Source organism: Athene cunicularia (genome assembly GCF_003259725.1).
Source record: "Athene cunicularia isolate RWA chromosome 17 unlocalized genomic scaffold, athCun1 chr17_part1, whole genome shotgun sequence".
Taxonomy (NCBI): Eukaryota; Metazoa; Chordata; class Aves; order Strigiformes; family Strigidae; genus Athene; species Athene cunicularia.
Window position 1 is genome coordinate 10,108,968 of NW_020799122.1, and position 19,906 is coordinate 10,128,873.

Consider the following 19,906-nt stretch of genomic DNA (forward strand, 5'->3'; position numbering starts at 1 on the left):
CCCTCAAGCACAAGCAAAGTGGTCACGTCCCCCCCCCCCCGTGTGATGCTCCAGGTGAACATTAATTACTGCAGAAAGTGCCTACGCTGAGCGACAGAGCCCAGAGCCAGTGTCAGCGGCACCAAAATGGGATGCAGAGTGGTTGCATCAGCCCAGTGCAGGGGCTGGTCCACACTGCTGAGAGGCACAACTCCTGTCACTGGACCAGCTTGGGACTAAACTAGTCCCAGCTGCAGAAGAAATAGTCAGGTTTGCTACTTGAGAAGCATTGCTGCTCACAGTGAGCTGGTGCTCTAGGTAGGTTTTTCCCTAATTTCACAGTCCAGAAAATGCTCTGCACATACTTCAGGGATCTCTGATCTGTCTGCACTACTTTAATGCATTCCCAGATCACACTGAAGCCTTTAGCAGAAGGTAAGCACACTCCATTTGCTGGAGAAAAGGTTCTTCCCTGTCCTCAGGACACAGCAACTTTCCCAAATCACCTGTTGCTCCTTGGACCTTGTTGAGTAGGAACAGGCTACAGCTGACAAATCTGCAGCTCACAGAAGTGCTTGTTTGGTTCTACTGCTCTGATGTTATCATATTGCTGATTCAGAAGATTTTACCCAGCTTATTCTTAAAGCATTTCACCCAATTGATGATTCAATCTTTTTGCTTCAAGCGTAAATCACCTTCCAGATAAAGTCTTGCTAGAAAAGCTTTCATTGGCTGTAATTAAAACGGAACTCTGTGAAAGTATAAACAGTGGATCAGCAAGGAAAAACTGGGCTGAGATTTCTGAACTTGAATTCTTCCTGTCCTCCTAATTCCTCAGGTTATCATAGGAGGAGTGAATATTTGCAAGGTAGATTAGTTACTGCAAATCTCAGCCTTTGATGCTATTTTCCTCTAAACCCGGAGGAAGGCTGTATCTGGACCACATATAAGGCCATCTCATTCCTTTGGATCTGACTGAATAACCCTTCACAACAAACCTCCCACGTTGGAAAGACCTGAGCCAAACCATCAAACTCAAGGCCAAACTCCCTCTTTCCTGAACATCACTTTACACCAAACCCTTCAGCTTGCCTGATGCCACCACAGATCAACTTTTCAGTCTCAAATCTGCTTTCAGGACAGAGCAAACTCTCTCTCTTCGTTAAATTAATGCTGAACTAGTAAAGCACATCTCACCCGGTGACTAACCACAGTCATCACCACTACAAAGTAAAAAACCTAACTCTTCTGAATACCCTGCCTCAAATGCAGTAGCAGGAAAAAGAGGAGCAATAACAAAGCCCTACTGATGCAGGGCAATCAATCACTGCCATTTTCCCGGAGGAAATGAACGGCCCATTAAGGAAGCAGCCCATAACCTCAACTTCCCCGTAATGGGTCTGGGTCCTAGACTGCCTGGCATCAGAGGGATTTCAGCCCCAAGAATGGAGCCCACGTGGGGCTGTCCGCTTTAGCAACACAGAGGGAGAGGATTTGCGCAAGCAAGGCAACAAACCTCCCCCAGCAGCTCCAACGCGTGGCAGTGGGCACACGAAGGGAGGAGCGACGGAAGGGCTCTGCTAAGCCCGAGCAACAGCAGCATTCGCTGCTTTCTTATCAGTTAGGGGGAGAAAAAGCACCAACCTTTTTTCTTACTAATTGTGGTTTCAGCCCAGAGAGCAACTGAGCAGCACAGAGCTGCTCGCTCACCCCTTCCCCCTCAAGGATTCGAAGAAGAAAATAATTAATGATTTATGGTTGGACTAGATGATCTTCAAGGCTTTTTCTAATCTAGATGATTCTGTGAAAGCAAAAGGCTCGGGAATTGAGATAAGGATGGGGAGGATGACACCCATTATGGTTATGGGCAAAAGACAGACACAGGGGGGGTCTCTGCTCCAGCTCACCTCCTACCCCTCTTCTGCCCCTGACCTCGGTGTTTGCAGAGGCATCCCCTCACAACTCCCACTTTTCCTCCCAGGTTGTCCTCCTTAAATACATTATCACAGAGGCTCAGCCACTGTCGCTAACTGGCTCAACCTTGGCCAGAGGCGGGTCCGACTTAGAGCCGGGGGAGCTTTGAGAAGCTTCTCACAGGGGCCACCGCTGTAGCCCCCTCGCCCCATACCAAAAATCCCACTACACACAAACCCAGCACCCAATGCATAATCACGGTTTACATAGACCACATCTTGCCCCTTGTGTTCCCACAGCCTTTTACAAATCTTCTTTAAGCAAAACACTGAAAGCAGGTTCAGAGCTCAGCTCTGGCGAGCATCCTGCATCAGGGGAATGCTGGTTTCCTTCAGAAGACCAGAGGCTGCAGCTGGCAGGGAAACTAGCTCCACCACTGCAAAATTTTCCTGGCTAAAAACATTCTCCTCAGCAGTGGAGAACCCAAACGGTAAATCAAAGCCCTCTGGACAAGCAATGACCTCTGACACTCACCCATTGTCTGAGCCTGAATTTGATGGCTTGCTTCTGTCCTCCACAAACCAAGGGGAAGGACGCCAACACATGTTCACTTACCCCACCGTTCAGATTCTGGATGCAAGAAGCAACGTCTTCCAGCTTCTTCCCATATCAACCCAGTGTAGGTCCAGTGAGGATCCAGCTGATTCAGGCAGCACTCACGTGCAGTTGCTGAACTGACTGGTGCTGGATGGACGGACTGAGTGCATTGCCGTTACCTCTGCACAGTGTGACAACTGCATCCAGAAACACCCACCATGCTGGGTTTTCAGTCATTGCTTTTGTTTCATTTTTAAATTTGTTGAACTTACGAGTGGGCACAGAAGAAATCAAGACAAAGCCAAGCGGCCAGAAAACAGCAGATGACTGAAGCTGTGAAGAAGTTAAGGGCTGCACAGAGTGGATATTCTCCACCCACATCTTTTCTCAGCTACTAACATGCAAAAGCACAGCCAGTTCCTCAGCTAGCAGAGCAGCACAGGGAGGGGGTGACACAGCATGCAGGGCAGGGCCAAGGGAGGGGGCAGAGATGGCTATGGCACTGGTTACACAAACACCATGTGCCAAGTGTTCCTGTGGCATGACACACACCACTCACTCTCCATCCAAGAAACAGACTGTCCAGAGACCCTGGTATCCATCGGAGACATGAACCCACTAAGCGTTAAAACCTAAGCTGAGGCCTTACACAAGGCTTGACATTACACAAAAAATACTCAACTTCATCTCACCCAGGCATCTGTTTCCAATTAGATTAATGGCTATCTAGAATGATACTACAGCAGTTTTCAAAGCAGCCCCCAAAATCAATACCCCAATAGTAAGCTCTGGGTTTTGCATGTGGTACAAAAGGCAGTTTGGGAAAAGATGATCTAAGACACCACGTATTGATTAATCAATTCCAGCCAGGATACTAATGGGCTTTTCTTACAACAGTTGGCATTAGAAGAAAGGGGTGGGATTGCTGAATGAGAATGGCAGAAACTGGTAGTGGGATGAAGTTTCAGGGCAAGGGGAGGGCATACAGTGGGGAAACGGGCCCTTCTAAAGATTGCTCTGAGTGAGCAGAGACTGGAAAGAAATGAAGGAGCTGAGCAATGAATGAAGAAGATAATAAATCAGATATACTGGCTTCAAACACAGCAGAATTGTACCTTGCAATTTACAGTGGTTGATATTAATAATACTTTCTTGTTGCTACAGAAACCTTCACAGGAAGGTCTGCAAAAGAGCCCAGCATGGGTCTAGAGTCTATAATGAAGTAAACTGAACATTTTGTAGCCCCACCAGCCAGTAGAATGGTCTGGAGGCATTATTAATGCCTACTTTAGTTATTTTTCCACATTGTCACTTCTGGCTAGGACAGTGTGGGGTAATTGACATAATCTATGCATGGTTGTCATATTGTCCTTGCTTCTACGGTCAACAAAAAGAAGCAGCCATATGTATATTGTTAACCAAATATATATTGGTAATCATCACCACTTGCTCTCTCCTTCCTGCCCCTGTACTTCATAAAGTCCTCTACTACATAGAAAATGGAAGTGCAAAACAGCTGGACTATCCTCCAGACCAAAACCATGGCACTTTACACTGTAGAAACATGTGAAGATCAAAGAAAATCACAAAGCTGGGGAGAACAGGTCTGCAACAGATACACGGGTCCCTTACAGCTCCCGAAGAGCAGGTGTCACACTTTGCAAGGAAATACAATACAGATGCTGAAAACCAGCCCAAGGGCTCCATTCCCAGCCTCTTAGCAAGGGTTAGGTGCTTGCCTCTCAAGACAGGACACCTCACAAGGGTAGGTATAAATTATAGACACAAACAATAGCATTACACTGTCTGAAAGACAGCAGAGTTGTTCAGTTGCTAATTGGGTGAGGTTGCCCTACTCTTTATAAAACTGGAAATAATAAAACTGGCCAAGACGTTTTGACCTTGAGCTGCTGTGACGGACAATTTGTAAAATTGTATTGGAATTTCTGAAACTAGTACTGGATGTCGGTGCTAACATCCAGCTGATGCTGTTCATTGATGTAGATTACAAATTTGATCACAGAGGCTAGACCCAGTCAAGAGAAGAAACCTCTTGGTACAAAATATTAATGATTTTTGTACAAAATATAATGATTAATCACTGCTTTTTCCACCCTATATTGTGAAATTTGGTAACCAATTTTCTATGGGACATTGTGAGGACATGCTCCTACTCATCCACCCATCCCACAGCAGAGCATACCAGTGTCTTGGAGCGACATGCACCAATTCTTACACACGGCAACACCACACTGGCACAAGACATCATGTTGCAGGTAAGCAAGTCTGCAGCCTCAAACCACCACAGGCCCCAACAGTGGTTCAAAGGCTCTTACAGGACCTGCAGAACAAGCCTGAAGAAAATAGGAACAATCCTCCTAAAAAGCAGGGTGAGGTGCTAATCAATAGGGAGAAAATGTACAAACTAAATTACTTTTTTTCCAGAACCTTTTCCAAACTAACGTAACGCATGACAGCACGCCAGGAGCCCTACTGCCCCATCAGCAGACTCACATTGTAGAGGATGTCTGTCCATCCCTCCATGGTGATGCACTGGAAGACGGTGAGCACAGCAAAGAGGATGTTGTCAAAGTTGGTGATGCCATAGTTGGGCCCTTGCCAGTACTCCCTGCAGGTGGTCCCACTCTCGCACTGCCTGGCAGGAGGTTCCTCTCCACAAGGAAAATCTCCCACCTCATCACCTGCAGGGAACAGTGGGAGAAAAGTTACTGACTGAAGCCAATCAAGAAGCTGGTGCCGCTGCATCCTCCTTGCACCACTGCGTGAATATTACATTTCAGGCTTCCTTGTGCCACTATGGGCATGTAAAACACATTACACGCATGTAATCATTTATATACTGCTATGTTGTAAGAGCTGGTTTTGAGGCAGGGTGGAGTACAGCCATCCCTGAAGTGCCTATAATTGATAGTTTGCCTCAGTGTTCAGCAACATCATGTATGAGAAATACCAAAATCCAAACCAAACCAAAACAAAAAACCCAACATATTCTGTGGTAAAAACAAGGGCTTGGGAATGGTACATACTTCAAATACTGTGAGCCAACGATACACCCTCATACAGCATAGCTAAGTGCTAAATATTGGCAGTATTACATTAAAGCAAAAGGGCAAGTTCTTCACCAGTGGCTTAAGCAAGAGCTGCTTGTGGATAGGCCCAGAATTGTCCACATACAGAAGTTCAGTCACCGGTGCATGAGGATCCCCTGGCTTTGCCACAAGGCAGTACCACCACAGCAGTCTGCGAGGTGAACTAAGAGCTCCAGCCCCTTGGTAAAATTCACAATTCTGCCCCAAAGGGCAATGCCGTGGATCATAGGTACATGTGGCAGAGAAAGCACTCAGCTGCCAGCTCACCTGCAGCAGAGACAGAGTTTCTCTGCTGAGTTTCGTTTCAGACCCAGAGAAGGCAAAGAAGGATGAGTCTGTCGTAGTTAAGGACCAAAAAAGATGGCCAGAAGGGTGGCTGGCATCTTCCAGGGTCAGCTGTGCAGTCTAAAGTGTTGCAGTCCTCCAGAGATGTTGTGAGGACCAACAAAGAGCATTTTGGAAAACTAAAGTGCTGTTTTTTTAAAGTAAATAGATATACTAAGTAATATTCCTATTTACAGAGAGATGCAATTCAGGAAATATTAAAGGGTTTTAAAAGTGACACGTTATGGTAACGGAGCACCAAACTGCACAAAATCAAATTCACCAGGGGGAAAACAAGATCAGCACTAATAATTAGGAACAATTATTCCATAGAGCAAAGTCTGCAGGAGGAAAACAAGATTGTCACTGTGGCTCCAGGATATATATATAAGTCTCTGTGTGTGTGTGACGTGTTTTCCTGTTGACTCAACACCTCAATGCAGGGCATCTCTCTCCAGCTCCCATATGGGTCACCACAGGCTTTCACAAGGTCTTAGTGAGACAAGCCTGCAAAAAGAAAATACCAAATCTACCTCTTGAAGACCATTTGTGAGTATGCCTTAAAACAGAATTCAGCTTTATCTCCGGCCTTTTGTTGCCAGGTAATGCTCTGAAAATGCAATGCACATCTACTACAAAGGGTTCGGGTTGGGTTTTTTTCCTTTTTAAAAAAGAGACCAGAACTGGTCCCTACTCCTATGGCTGGGGAAAATGGAGAAAAAGGGAGTCTTAAGGAAAAATGGGAAATAAGTGTGATGCCCTCCTCTCCTGGAACAGCTTCAGGGCACTTGGGCTAGGTCAGCTGTGGAGGGTGGCTGCTTAAAAATAATCCTGTGTCAGCAAAGCAGAACAGCATGGAGGATGCAAGGAGAGGAAAACAAGTCAGCCGTCCACCGGAACATGCGCTGCCATTAATTTTTAACCATTTTTCATTAAAATAGAGAAATGTTTCTACTAGCTAAGAAAAGTCTGCCAGGCTGAGTGGCAAAGGCCCTAAATAAGCCTTTTGCCATGTTTTGGTCCCCAGCATCCCTCCGCATTAGTTTAATACTGACCTATTCAGGGCTACAGGAACATTTGCTGTTGACACCTCTACTTGGTTTCCCCCACAATGCACCGAGATAACAGCTGGTATGTCTCATGTGGCTCCTGATTCCAGGAAAAACCCCAGGAGTTTGCTCACTTTGGGGATTTGGAACAGAAACAAGCATGAGCAACTCCTCTTCCAATTTGCTACCCTCTGACAGGCATCTCCTTAATGAGGTTCACATTTCCACACTCAAGCCAGCCTTTGGAGCCCCTGGTATCAGGCCTGGGTTTGTTAATGCACCTCTTTGGAGATGATAAGCACTTAGGTTTTAAAAGGCTCGGCTGATGGCTTTGTGGGATGCTCTGCTGCTCCGCTCACAAGGGACCGCAGCGCCAGGAAACCTCACCGCTCTCTGCCTTTCCAGAAACACCATCGCGCCACTTCCCGCCGAGCAGGTGGAATCGATCCCCATAATCCATCCGACAAGCAGCTCGTTAGCCCTTGAGAAAAGCAGGGGCTGGTGCCTGTAAACAGGGACGGCTGCCCACACTGCCCGGAGAGGGGATTCGGGGGCAGGTGAGCCCGGCCACACCGCCTCCTCCCACCGAGATGCCAGGTGCTGCCGTGCAGAGATACACAACACACACAACAGCTTTTCGGCTGCGCTCCCAATTCCTAGCTGGGAGCCACCCAGCAAGCAAGAGTCGCTTACACACGATGTTACACATGACAAAAATCTGTTCCTAGTCCCCAAGCCTGGCACAGAGATCTCTCAGCCACCGCTGATGTCAGAGAATTGTCTGCAGAGAACACCAACAGCTTTGGGTTTTATTTTTCCTTTTTACATTAACTAGTTTCCTGGGGGATGGAGGGGAGAATAAAAATCAATCTTCTCTTTAGCCCACTGGCTACAGTCAGTCCATTAGCGAGAGAGCCCCAGAGCTCAGCCTGCAGCCGCTACCTTGCAAATGAAGGACGCAAAAAATCGCCTACCTTGGTTGCAGTTTAACAGACCAGAAAATACTACTGGAAAATGCAGATCTGCTCATAATTGCTTTCTTCCTGCCATCTCACCAAGAACACTTCTGCGTCTGACACACCTATAATGTCCCCGTTGCTATTATTCCTCTGTAATTGCTGCAGTAGCCCCAGAGACCTTGCAGTGGGCTGAGACCTGTTCTGCTTGGCATGAACACACATACCCCGCAAAAAAAAAAGTTTCCTCTCCTGCAAATACAGTCTGAAAATTCATTTATTCCAGGAATTGTCGTGCTTTACTCACAAACCACAACACCTGACTATCCTTTACAAGTTGCGTTACGCTTTTTTAACATTACATAGGAACACAAGCAAGAAAACAATTTCACCCTGCTTTTGCAAAGCTCGGTGTAAACCAAATATATTAAACCGTTTCCATGTTGTTGCTCGAAAGCACTGTGAAGGATGCCCAGAGATTTGGCAGGGCTGTTGTTTTATTACCATTTGAATGCATATAAATAAATCAATATTAAGACCTATTAGGGATAATCACTGAAAATACAAGACTGTGTTTTAAAGACAGTCAATTGTACCTTAAATTGCAATCTTTTGGAGATAAGAACAATATTTTCATCGGTGGATTACCCAGATAACCAACACATATTAGCACTACTGTAAAGGAATATAAAAAAATTACATGGAAAAAATTGGCTTTTATTTTTTTTTTAATTGGAATGAGTTCTGAGCCATGGACAAGCAGCTGGCCGATGGTCTCTGGGCATCACTCCTCTCCACCTCCATCTTCCGGGGTTTATCACTCATTCACAGGCAGACACACCATTTACTCCTCAATGCCCAATTTCCCTTGCCCTTCTCTGTTTGAAGGACGTTTTTATCCTTTCTCCATCAAAGAGCCTTTTTTTTTTTTTTTTAAATCTTTTGGTTGCTCCCAGTCTTTCCAATCTTACTCTTTCACACTGAAGTTTTCTCATACCCATGCAACTTACTCCAGAAACTTTGCAAGGAAATTCAATGTTCAGTAGCTGTTTATAGAGCTAAACCCAATGAAAATGTAAACAGAGACCAATGAATAAAAAAAACCCAAACAAGCAAACAAACAAAAAACCGCCCACCCTTAACAAGCTGGAATGACAAGAATTTGGTTCTATATTTCTACTATGAAAAAAATTTTCCCATGAGAAGAGGCCCTAAGCACCTTCATCTCACTCTTGTGCAGACTGAGAGCAACCCACTAGCATCAGTGGTGGTGTAACAGGCAGAGGAGAATCTGTCCCAGGACATGTAGGGTGAGGACAAAAGTCTGTTAGAGTGGTGGGTAAAGAGGGAGAAAATGCAGTGAAGGTGAAAAGGAAAAAGGAAAAGCAACACAAGAGCAGAATAAAAAGTGTCCCAATGAGATGAAGGGGACTAGAAGCATCATGATGATACTCTGGGAGGGGAGAAAAGCTCAGAGCTCACCTGTCTCGTTAGAGAAGCAGGTTTTATGAAACTTCCCCATGTAAAACTCCAGCCCGATGATGGCAAACATCACAATGGCGAAGAAGAGGAGCAGCCCAATCTGGAGCAAGGGCACCATCGCCTTCATGATGGACTTGAGGACAACCTGCAAGCCTGTGGGGACAAGGAAGACACATAATCAGTGAGAGAAGGAAAACAAGGGTTTGGGGATGAGGGCAATGTAGTAAAGAGGGGCTAAGGGAAAGTTCGGGATTGGCAATACCAGCCAATGCTGTTTATCCCAGGGTGCTATAAAAAAGATGCTACAGCCGTAATGCACTCAAGATGTGAAAGGAGACTTAACTTTTTCTGACCCCTTTTCTTCAGATCAGAGATTCAAAGGTCTCTTTAAGCTTCAGAGACACAAAAAGGACTTTCTGAAGCCAGTGGAGTGCCAAGACTCAGCCTGGAGCTGGACTGGGTCCTTAGGGCAGAGCCTGCAGCAGTGTGGCGGCTGCAGCAGAACTGGGCACTGCTGTGGTACCCGCCAACCCCAGCAGGGCAGGGCTGCACGGGAGCTCTGTGACACACAGAATAGCCGTGATGCTGCCGTATCTATCACATTCGGCTTCTGGAGAAACAAAACCATGTCTCCAGGGCTGGCTATCTATCCATAGCTTTTCCACTGGCACTAAAACTCATTTTCAATTAAAACCAGGGGAGATAAGACAAGAGAGGCTGGAGAGATGGAGGTGTCAGATAACATCATACAGATGCACATAACAAAAAAACTTCAGTGATAAGCAGCATCTGAAAGCCACCTTGGTGGCCTGTCCTAAGGTATAGAGAATGAAGGATCATCACTGTCTTGCCACCTTGTACAGCACTACTGAGGTCAATACGGGTGCATGCAGAAAAAAAAAAAAAAAAAAAAAAAAAAAAAAAAAAAAAAAAAGAGACTGAAGATCTGTTGGATGGGTAAAATACTGAGAATGTAGAAGAAAAACATGTACCATGATTGTATATGAAAGTATCTCAAGGTTGTACATTTGCCACAGGAAAGACACAGCACACAGATTTCACAGCATCACTAAAAGAGGAGAGCAATTAATGCTCTGGGGGAAAATATTGTGCTGGTCCAGGACACATCACTAGGTGGAAGAGCACATCCTCCTGGGGGGAACACGAGACCCACACCAGGACAGGCACACCCCTGAGGCCACCTTACTTGACATCCTTAGACTGTCACTACCACAACACCATATTGCCTTGTACAGGCAAGAAGTCCATGAAAAAAACAGCCAGCAGCATCTCCTTATTAGAGATCCAGATAATAAATGACACCTTTACCAAGCCTAGGCAAGGGCATCTCCTGCGTGGGAATCCAGATTCAAGCCCTGCCCAAGAAAGGATGCTGATGTCAGGAAATGTTGGTGCTGTTATTGCAAAGTGTAGTCCCTTGATGTATTCCTACAGCACCAACATTTCCGTCCCGAAGCAGCCAGGGAGGTGACAGAGTTGATGCCCCAAGCAGCTGCCCAGGAGGAGAGGGGGTTGCCTGGCTGCCAAGGGGTTAAAGTGGAGAAGAGCAGAGCATCCCATAGAGCAGTGGTTCTCTTCCACTGGCTCTTGCTGGAGGGAAAAATCCCTGTTCCATATTCAGAAATGAAATTCACTCCTGACAGTGATCCCCCGCTAGTGGACAGAGCAGCTGGTGAACAGCAACAAATAAAAAGGCAGTAAGCAACGGTGTGGGGACTTTGGTGGTTTCAGGGCATCAGCAAGGCATGATGCAGCTCCTCACCGGAGCATTCAGACCCTTCACATTAGCATGTAAAATATAACAAGTTACCCACTGAGTAGCTAAGATGAAGTCCTATGTGCTCTTTCCCTTTGTTTTTTCCCCTTATTAAAGGAATAAAGTCCCTAGTGCAAGATGCTCAGCTGGTGAAAACTGTCAGAAGATGCAAGCTCAGGGCTATGGGCCTGACACAGGTCTTCACACTCCATAGAATTAATTCAACCCCAAAGGTTGTGCTAGGACAAATCCCTGCTGCTCACCTGCAAATTTGGGAGCGCAGCACTGAAATTAGCTGGCTGTACACAAAACAGGGTGACAGAAAATCAGAACCTAGTAAGGGCAGGAGCAATAAACTGTGAAGAAGTAGGGGAAGAAAACATTGCTCAGAAAAGCATGTAACACCCCAAAAGCTATAAAGCACCTTTGGCTGTGAAGGTGACATTATCATGACACTCACTTGGGATTCCTGACACAAGCTTCAGGGGTCGTAACACTCGGACAGCTCGCAGGGTCCGCAGGTCAAAATCAGTCCCAGCAGTCGCTAGAATCCTAATTGTAAAAGGGGAGAGAGAGGAAAAATTGAGATTAAATGAAAATTCCTCTTTCCAAAGCATGTCGTATAAAACCAGAAAATATTCAAGCTGCTTTAAACTTTATACCTGTGATCACGTTGCAAATTGTGTCCACTGAAAACCATCAATTCACACACTCCTCCAGTGCTGTTGAGCTTTGCTCAGACTATAAGAAAATCCGCAATATCTGCCTGCTTATGAGGCCATTTACACATAGTGAGCAGGCCTGGCTCTGTCCGTTAAAGAGCAGCACCCTGTGCTTAAAGGAAAGCATACAGCATTTTTCAGGAGACAGTGAGAAGGGAAATAAACCCCTTGGTAATGCTAGAAATTACCTGCCAGAGCTTTTCTCTATAATAAATTCAGAAATCCCTCAAGTACTGATGTCTGGTGTTTCCTAATATCTGAAGCAGTTTCTGGTTATATGGTTTACTCTCTGTGTGCAAAATTAATTTTTGTTCAGAGCACATTATTTGGGGAGAATATCCGGAGAGTGGGGTGCAAGTATTTCCTCTGATATGCTGCAGTAACTCTGGTGAGAAATAGAGCTTCCAAATCAGAGTTTAAACTTAAAAATTTAAGTGCTCTGCACAGAGAATGAAATGGCTTCACTGTTTTAGAGCACAGCAGAGGAAGAAATGTTGTCACAAGCCACAATGGTGCAAACTCCTTATGAGAAGACACTGCAAGGCACGCTGCGCCACAGAGAGCATGGCAAAACTGTGTTCATTAATTACTGCAGCACTTCCTATGATTCTTCAACAAAAATATTCTTGATTTGAGACAGGGGTCCCCTAACACAGGCCAGCCACGCAGTTAGTTCAGAGCAAAAATCCTCACAACCACTTCCCCACTGACTGCACCATTTAAAGTGATTATAAGCAGTTGCCATTAGTTTTTGGTAGGTTTGTCCCCAAGTTGTTCCACCAAGGTGGAAGTGGCTGAGCAACCAGCCACCAGTGGGTTCTGCAAGCCCCCAGCCCCCTGGTACTAGATGTACAAGATGCCACCACTTGTTAACCACAACTGCTGAAAGCACTGCCCACGGAGACCCAACCTTGCCCCCAATCTGGCGCTTCACCAACCCCTCCCCAAGAGCTACAGCAGCAAGAGGGACTCACAAGCGGGGTTGCAGAGGTGCCACAGGCAGAGCTGGAAGGAGGCTGCCAGACTTGGGCAGTGAACCCCAGGCAGTCCCCTGGGGATTAAGCACCCGGGCACAGCAAGTGTCCTGTGCCAGAGCACAGAAATGCTCTGAGAGGTGCAGAGCACCCTCAGCATCCACCCACAATTTATCTGCACCGGCTCAGGAGCCCTTTATCTTGGCTCCTGATAACAGGCTGCTGACCACTCTGCAGAGTGGCCAGCTACCATAAAAAATACAAGATAAAGCAGAGTTTTTCAAAACGAGACATATAGTTTTACTATGTAATACATATTACGTAGGATGCCTGGCAAAGTTGACAGCGGAGGACGTGGCTGTGTAGGGAGCACTGACAGCACAGCTACCCTCAGATAAAAACCCTGTCCTTGACTTACTGACTGACTTAGCATTGCTGCCAAGCATGGGCTGGGGAAGAGCAGGATCAGCATTGCTGTGCGGAAAGGGCCAGACCCCAGCAGCAGGAGGTGCTGGAGATCAGGAAAAAAGCATGCTGAGATGTTGGATGGCAAGAGAGGCAGCAGCAAGCCAGGATCTGAGGACTAGAATACCGGTTCTATAGGACACCTGTCCCTGCAGTTTCACAACCAGAAAATTCACGTTGCATCAGCTCTATTGATGCAGTTTGAGCATAAGCAACAGGAGACAATTTAAACCAAGAACCCTCATGTGCAGAGGCTTCTAATTTAATCTTCTGCACCCATGCCAATGATTTCATTCCTCTCCTCCCTTCCCTCCATCCTCACAATTTAATTGCTCACTTATAAACCTCTGCAGTCTGGGAATAACACACACTTTAAGTCAAAAGATAATCTTAAACATCCACCTTGGATGTTGCTACTAACAGCACAATTAGTCTCCAGTGAGCTAAGATGGATTTATGCTGTTATCAGGCAGAACCCTGGTACAAGCTGAGAGGAGGGGTGCTTGATATGCTCATTGTTTTGTTTCTAACATCAAAAAGAAAATGGGAGTGAATGGGGGACACCATCAATTAGTCCCATGGTGCCAGTAAATGTTCCAGTGGCTGGAGATCTTCATTCCGGTCTTGTCTTCCTAATAGGCTTGGTGACTGCTCAAACTATGGCACACACACCCCCCACCCCCCTAGTCAACCCCCTAATCATTCATTAATTCCCACGTGACTAGTGCTGTGTTTCCCCAGCTAACCTACACAGGGCACCCTACAGCCCACCATCTCCCATGGCTGGAGACTTGGTCCATGGATTGTATCAAATCACAGGCAAATTGTACAGACCATCCATGTCACTGCTACATCTGCCCATGAATCAGCCATTCTTGAAAAAAAATACAACCCTGGCCAAATTTTGCCTTGAGAGAAAAACAGAAAATACAGCTACATCCTAAATAAAGCCACTTCTGGTGGAAGAAACATAAGACTTGGAGATGAGGTAGTAGCTCTAAGTCTAAAACCCCACATTTGAGCCTTGCAGGTAAATGAGGCGGGTGGTGAGAAAACCAGGTGGGCATCCAACGTTTCCTGCACTACTGGAAACAGGGAGGGCTGGATGCTGCAGCTTCTCACACTGCATCCTCTCAACTGTGGCTCTGCAGCCCCAGGCAGGCTGACCCAACAGTGGAACCAGGGGAAAGAGGGCCCTGGGGCTTTCAGATGTGTTACGGGGTCAGCGTCCATCCCAGGAGCCCTGGCACGTGGGGCCTTACTGCTCTGAAGGACTCACTGGCAGAAAGCTGGCGCCCAGTAATTGTGAGGGAAGAGCCAAGCGGCAGATTTCAGCCGCCGGAGCCCAGCAAAGCAGCTCGGTGGGGGAAGATGTGCCAGGGCAGAGATGGTGCCTTTTCTCCCTACAAAATCAAAGCTAATTTACAGCTGCTCAGTAGTCCACTCCCCAAAACTGTTCACTGCCATGCATGGGAAAACGCCCCAGTGAGGGAAAGGCCTTAATTAACTTTGTGGCATTTGCATAAATGCCATCGTTCTGTTTTACTTTTTCACCCACTCCAGCTGAAAGCTTGCAGAAGCCACTGTGAGCTAGGCCAGAACAAAATGGAAATTATCATTAAAAATTATAGAAACAGAGAGATCAAAGGAGCTGGCTGACAAGCCCATCCTGACAATCCTGCCAAAGCTTCCCTGGCTGCACAGTGAGCAGCTGAGTACAAAGCAGAGGTGATGGGCGAGCCGGTGCCGGAAGAGGAAATCAGCTGTTAAAGGTAAAAAAAAAAAAATAGATTTTGGGAGATAACCTCACAAAGAACAAATGGCTTGATCTGCAGCCGGTTTTGTATCTTAACGGGTCATACAGAAACACCGAGATTTGATAGGCTTAGAATGTTGTCTTTGATAGCACTTCAAGTGTTTAAGTGCAACAAAACCTTATTAAATAAGTTCCTCCATATAATTTGTCTTTTTTACAAGCAGGATGGTCGACCATCAAACCTTTCTTGCTCGTACGCTGCTGTGGAGGACCTGGGCGCACATCCTGCCAGCCCAGCAGTGCTCAGGACCGCGGCACTCACTCTTCGCTTTCATGATAACTTGGTTAAATGCTGCTTTCTGTATCACCACCTCCACTAACAAGCTCTGACTGACATCTGTTCCCAGAGACAGGCCAAATCTGTGATAAATGCTTGATAACTTTTGTTCTAGCAAAGCCTAGAATAAACTACAAAAGCAGCTTAATCCTTTGGGTATAAAACAAAGTAAAGAATAAAGGGAAAGTTCCTTTCCTGAACATTATGCTAACATAAATAATTAGCAATCCATTTCTTAAAGTACCTCGGAGCTCAGGATTTCTGTGTACTGGTTCAGCAAGACAAACGCTGTCGTACAATGCTGCGCTTTTCAGAGCCACCCGATAACAAATCTTACTGAAGCCCTAACCAAAGAAAATGCATTGGAACTCTTTCAGGCTTAGCCCCAGATCTCTAAATCCCAAGGACTGGAGTGGGGAAAAGCTAACCCTGCTTCTCAGAATCATCCCCACCTTGGCTTCCTCCTACACCTTTAGTGAATTTATTTCAGCTTTTCCAGATGATCTCTTGGGGAACAGGTGACAGAGGTACTTTGTATCTCCCCCACAGTAGGAAGAGGAGGAGGAACAGAAACACAGGAGATATCCCAAGTGAAAGCCAGAATAGACAATTAAAAATACGGGGGTTTCTGTACATGTCTCTGCTTATAGGAGCAACTACATCTTGGGTTCAGTCTCAGCAAAGAGCAGCCGGTGAGGCCAGGCTCAACACAAACATATCTGCAGGTGACGGAGCGCGTTTTCTGCCCGTCTCCTGGAATCACTGTCTATAAATCACAGCAGAGGCAGCTTAAGACATGCAGGAGAGAACTGGAACTGGCTGCAAGTCCAGCAGCTTCAGAGCATCTGCTTGTGAGCAGATAACAAACAGCTACTGCAAAAAAGCAGCAAGATTAATAACTGAGAATGATTAACACCTCCAAGGGGATCTCACCACCAGACAACACTGGTGCCAGGGCAGGTTCTGCTAGAGGAGGAATCGTTGGCATAAACTGTAAGCATTGTTAATGTAACCTTGCTATTTATTATAAACTCTAGTCCTAGAAAGTAAGTGGAAACAGTAATTTTTTTTCAGAGACTTTATCCGCAGCACCTGTTCCTAAGAACCAAATCAATCTCTTCAGCAGGAACAGGAGAAAGACTAAATACCCACCAGACAGCTTCCCACAGAAAAAAAAAAAAAAAAAAAAAAAAAAAAAAAAAAAAATCTTATGAAAAGAAATAGCAACCATCACTTCTTACCCACAGATTCAGTCCCACCTAACTCAGACACGTTGGCAGCATCGACCCCAAAATCTCTGACACAAGCAGAGAACTCCAGTAAATCACCCCTGTTCCCAGAGCCTGACCTTGAACACAGGCTGTCGACATTTAAAAAGCCCCAGTGATGCCCAGGAAATGGAATCCAAAGGGAAAAAATTAATAAATATATTCATAAATATTGGCTGACTAGTTTAAAGATACTTCCCACCCACCTATGGGCAGTCCATGTGCTGACCGTTGCCTCTATCTGTGCTACCTGCTAGCTGTGACCCCCACCCACCCGCTCCTTCCCAATCCCTCCTCCACTGCCTGGGGAGTGTAGGAGGTCCCTAACCCCATGGGAGCTGCCACCACCCCCAGCAGCTAGTGATTCCCCTTGGGTCCTTCCTGCAAGGTCCTTCTGGTCACACGCCACTGTGGGAACACTTGGGAATTTTACAGTAAAAATTAAGTGGAAAGAAATAATTCTTTTGAAATGAGAAATTCTATGGAAAGGATTCATTTCACTCAAAAAAAGGCCCATAAAATTCATCTTAAGTAACTGGGCTTTTTAACCGGTGTTTTCCCTGCAAAAGCATATACAGAGCATTAAAAATTTATTAAAATATATATTCTCCATTTCTTTTTCCCCCCTTTATTTGCCACGGGAGGCTGCTCTGCCTCCTGCTTTCCTGAACAACCAAAGCATTTTAACCCCAAACCAGCACAAAGTGTGATTCTGGCTGGAGCTGGCAAGACATTCCAGGATCAGAGATACCAGCAGTTCACCAACCAGCACAGGACAGTCACTGGCCTCGCCATGCATGTCCCAGCCTTCGAATTAATGGTCTTTATTTGGAAACATCAACTTCTCCGGTGTCTGCCCTGCACCACAGCCAGGAGCCATCTACCTAGCCAGGAGAGCCTGGGATGAGTGGAGGTGGCCACCAAGACAGAGGTTCCTAATCAGGGAAGCTGCTGCCCAAGTGAAGGTCTGCGAGGGGGGTACCCCACACTCCCGTGTGGAGGAGGGTTCAAGCTCTACCTGCACAAGGTGAGCTCCAGTGGAATCACTCAGGCAGGGGGTGGAGGACCTGCAGAAGGAAAGCAGCAAGTCGTGATGGATTAGGGAGACGGAACAAGAAATAGAGTATTATTGGAGGAATTGCAAGAAGAAATATTAGGTCCCTGTGGCACTGACCTCCAAGGACACCAGACTGTCCAACAGACTACACTGTGGAGAAGGAGGTACCATGATCTCTGGCAACTTGTGACAACAGGGCATCACTCACACCCATTTCCTCATATGTACCAACCAGCAACAGAAAATGAAGTCTTGGCAGTGGATGAAGCCAATGAGCAAGACTCACAAGGAGAAACCACACCAGTTGCAAACACTAGAAGCTGCAAAAGGATATGGCGAGTGTTAGTAGTGGGTGTCTGTCTGCTGAGAAGCACTTCAGCTGCATTACAAATCAAAATGAGTATTTTTCACCTTCGTAACTCCGGACTGCACACTGACGACGTTGCTCAGTCTTATGCCAATGATGTGGTTTGACTGATTTCCTTGCCTGGGATTTGAGGGCAGGTCAGCAGAGGCAACCAGCCAAAGGGTGCCCATGAGCCAGCCCCTCAGATGCAGGCAGCCGTTTTGTTCAGCACAGCAAGCCTGGCGTGCATTTGGACTGCAGTGACACGTAGGTCAGTCCTGCTGCTCCCTTGTTCTTCATCCACTGCACAAATCCGCGTGCAATTGGTGACTGGAACAGTTGGAAAGATGCCTCTTTTCGCTCAGTTTGATTTCATGGTGTGTGAGCTTTATCTTGACTACCAAAGACATAGAGTTGACACCAGGTCTGAGCCAGTAAATAGATCTGGCATGTTAATTGCACCGTTTAATTTATGGCACTGTCGGGTTCATCTGCTGGCTCCATCACTCCATGTTGGTGACTTCCCCACCAGCTGTCCATAGTCCCTCCCATGTGAAAGGGCCCAGCTTGCCAGCTCTCTGTCTCTCCTTTGGATGACCAACACCAAGTCTAAGTATCCAAATAGACACCTGCATATTGCATCTAAGCCTACTCCTTTCCTTCCAAACACACCTACAACACAATATACCAGGTCATAGAACCACCGGATGGTTTGGGTTGGAAGGGACGTTAAAGATCATCCAGTCCCAACCCCCCTGTCACAGGCAGGGACACCTTCCACCAACCCAGGTTGCCCAAAGCCCCGTCCAACCTGGCCTTGAGCCCTTCCAGGGAGGGGGCAGCCACAGCTGCTCTGGGCAACCTGTGCCAGGGCCTCACCACCCTCACAGGGAAGAATTTATTCCTTACATCTAATCTAAATCTACCTAACCCTTTCCTTAACACCAGCCTATTCAGAGAAATTCAGGCTGATCCCTTTGCTCAGATAAACATGTTTGTCCCAAAACTGACTGTATCCATCAAAATGGCCTCACTCCTCACTATGGTGAAGTATAAACCTCTCTTTAGCTCTAACATGAAGGGAACAGAGAGCAAAATAAAATACACTGAGGAAATAATAATATTCAACAGTACAGGGTTGCTCTGCTTCAGAGGCACAGCCAATTTATTCCTTGGTCTCACAGCAAATGGGTGCATTTCTAAGCCTTTTGTAGACAGCATTTAATTTGCCACCAGCCTTCAGCGTAGAGAGCTGCCCAGATACGAATGCAAACTCTCTCCTCCTCTTTTCATGGCAGAAATGCTCCAGAGTCCTGAGACACAACAAAACAAGAACAAAATCACCCCCCCTCACAAACCACCCGCAACCTACTTTCCTGACTGTAATTCCTGAGCCAGGCTCCAGGGAGAAGACAGGGAAAGGAGCATCTGTAGACACACACTCCTGCACTACAGCAAGACACACAGCAGTCAAGCAGCGTGTGGCGTGAGACGAAATGAATGAGGTTTTGCAGAGTGCAGAGAGCTGAGGGCTTGGCTTCTGCCCAGGATGAAGGAAGATACTCTGGTTATGAGACAATTGCTCAAATAAGTCCTTGTTGCTTCTAAGGAGGAGAGACATGAACATTCTACACCACAGAGTAGAAAAGGAACAATGAACAATGACAGCTGGCAGGAAAATGCATGTGTCCAAAACATTTTAGTGAGCTCACGCTGGGGAAGCTGAGCACAGAGGAGTTAAAACCATCCTGCACTTCACTGTGACTGGAAAGTAGGTCATACCTTGAGTCTCA

General features: G+C 46.4%; 1 protein-coding gene across 15 annotated transcripts in view; it reads right to left on the reverse strand.

The window, feature by feature from the left end:
- Positions 1-19,906, reverse strand: part of CACNA1B (calcium voltage-gated channel subunit alpha1 B) — a 301,534-nt gene that overhangs the window by 184,072 nt on the left and 97,556 nt on the right. For 14 of the 15 annotated variants that reach the window (XM_026860253.1, XM_026860255.1, XM_026860252.1 and 11 more), the window contains exons 3-5: positions 11,649-11,740; positions 9,412-9,564; positions 5,005-5,192 (exon numbers count right to left, since the gene is read on the reverse strand). In XM_026860253.1, the coding sequence (XP_026716054.1) occupies positions 5,005-5,192; positions 9,412-9,564; positions 11,649-11,740 (433 nt within the window). The remainder of the gene's footprint in view (positions 1-5,004; positions 5,193-9,411; positions 9,565-11,648; positions 11,741-19,906) is intronic. The other variant, XM_026860257.1, reaches the window with a different exon arrangement.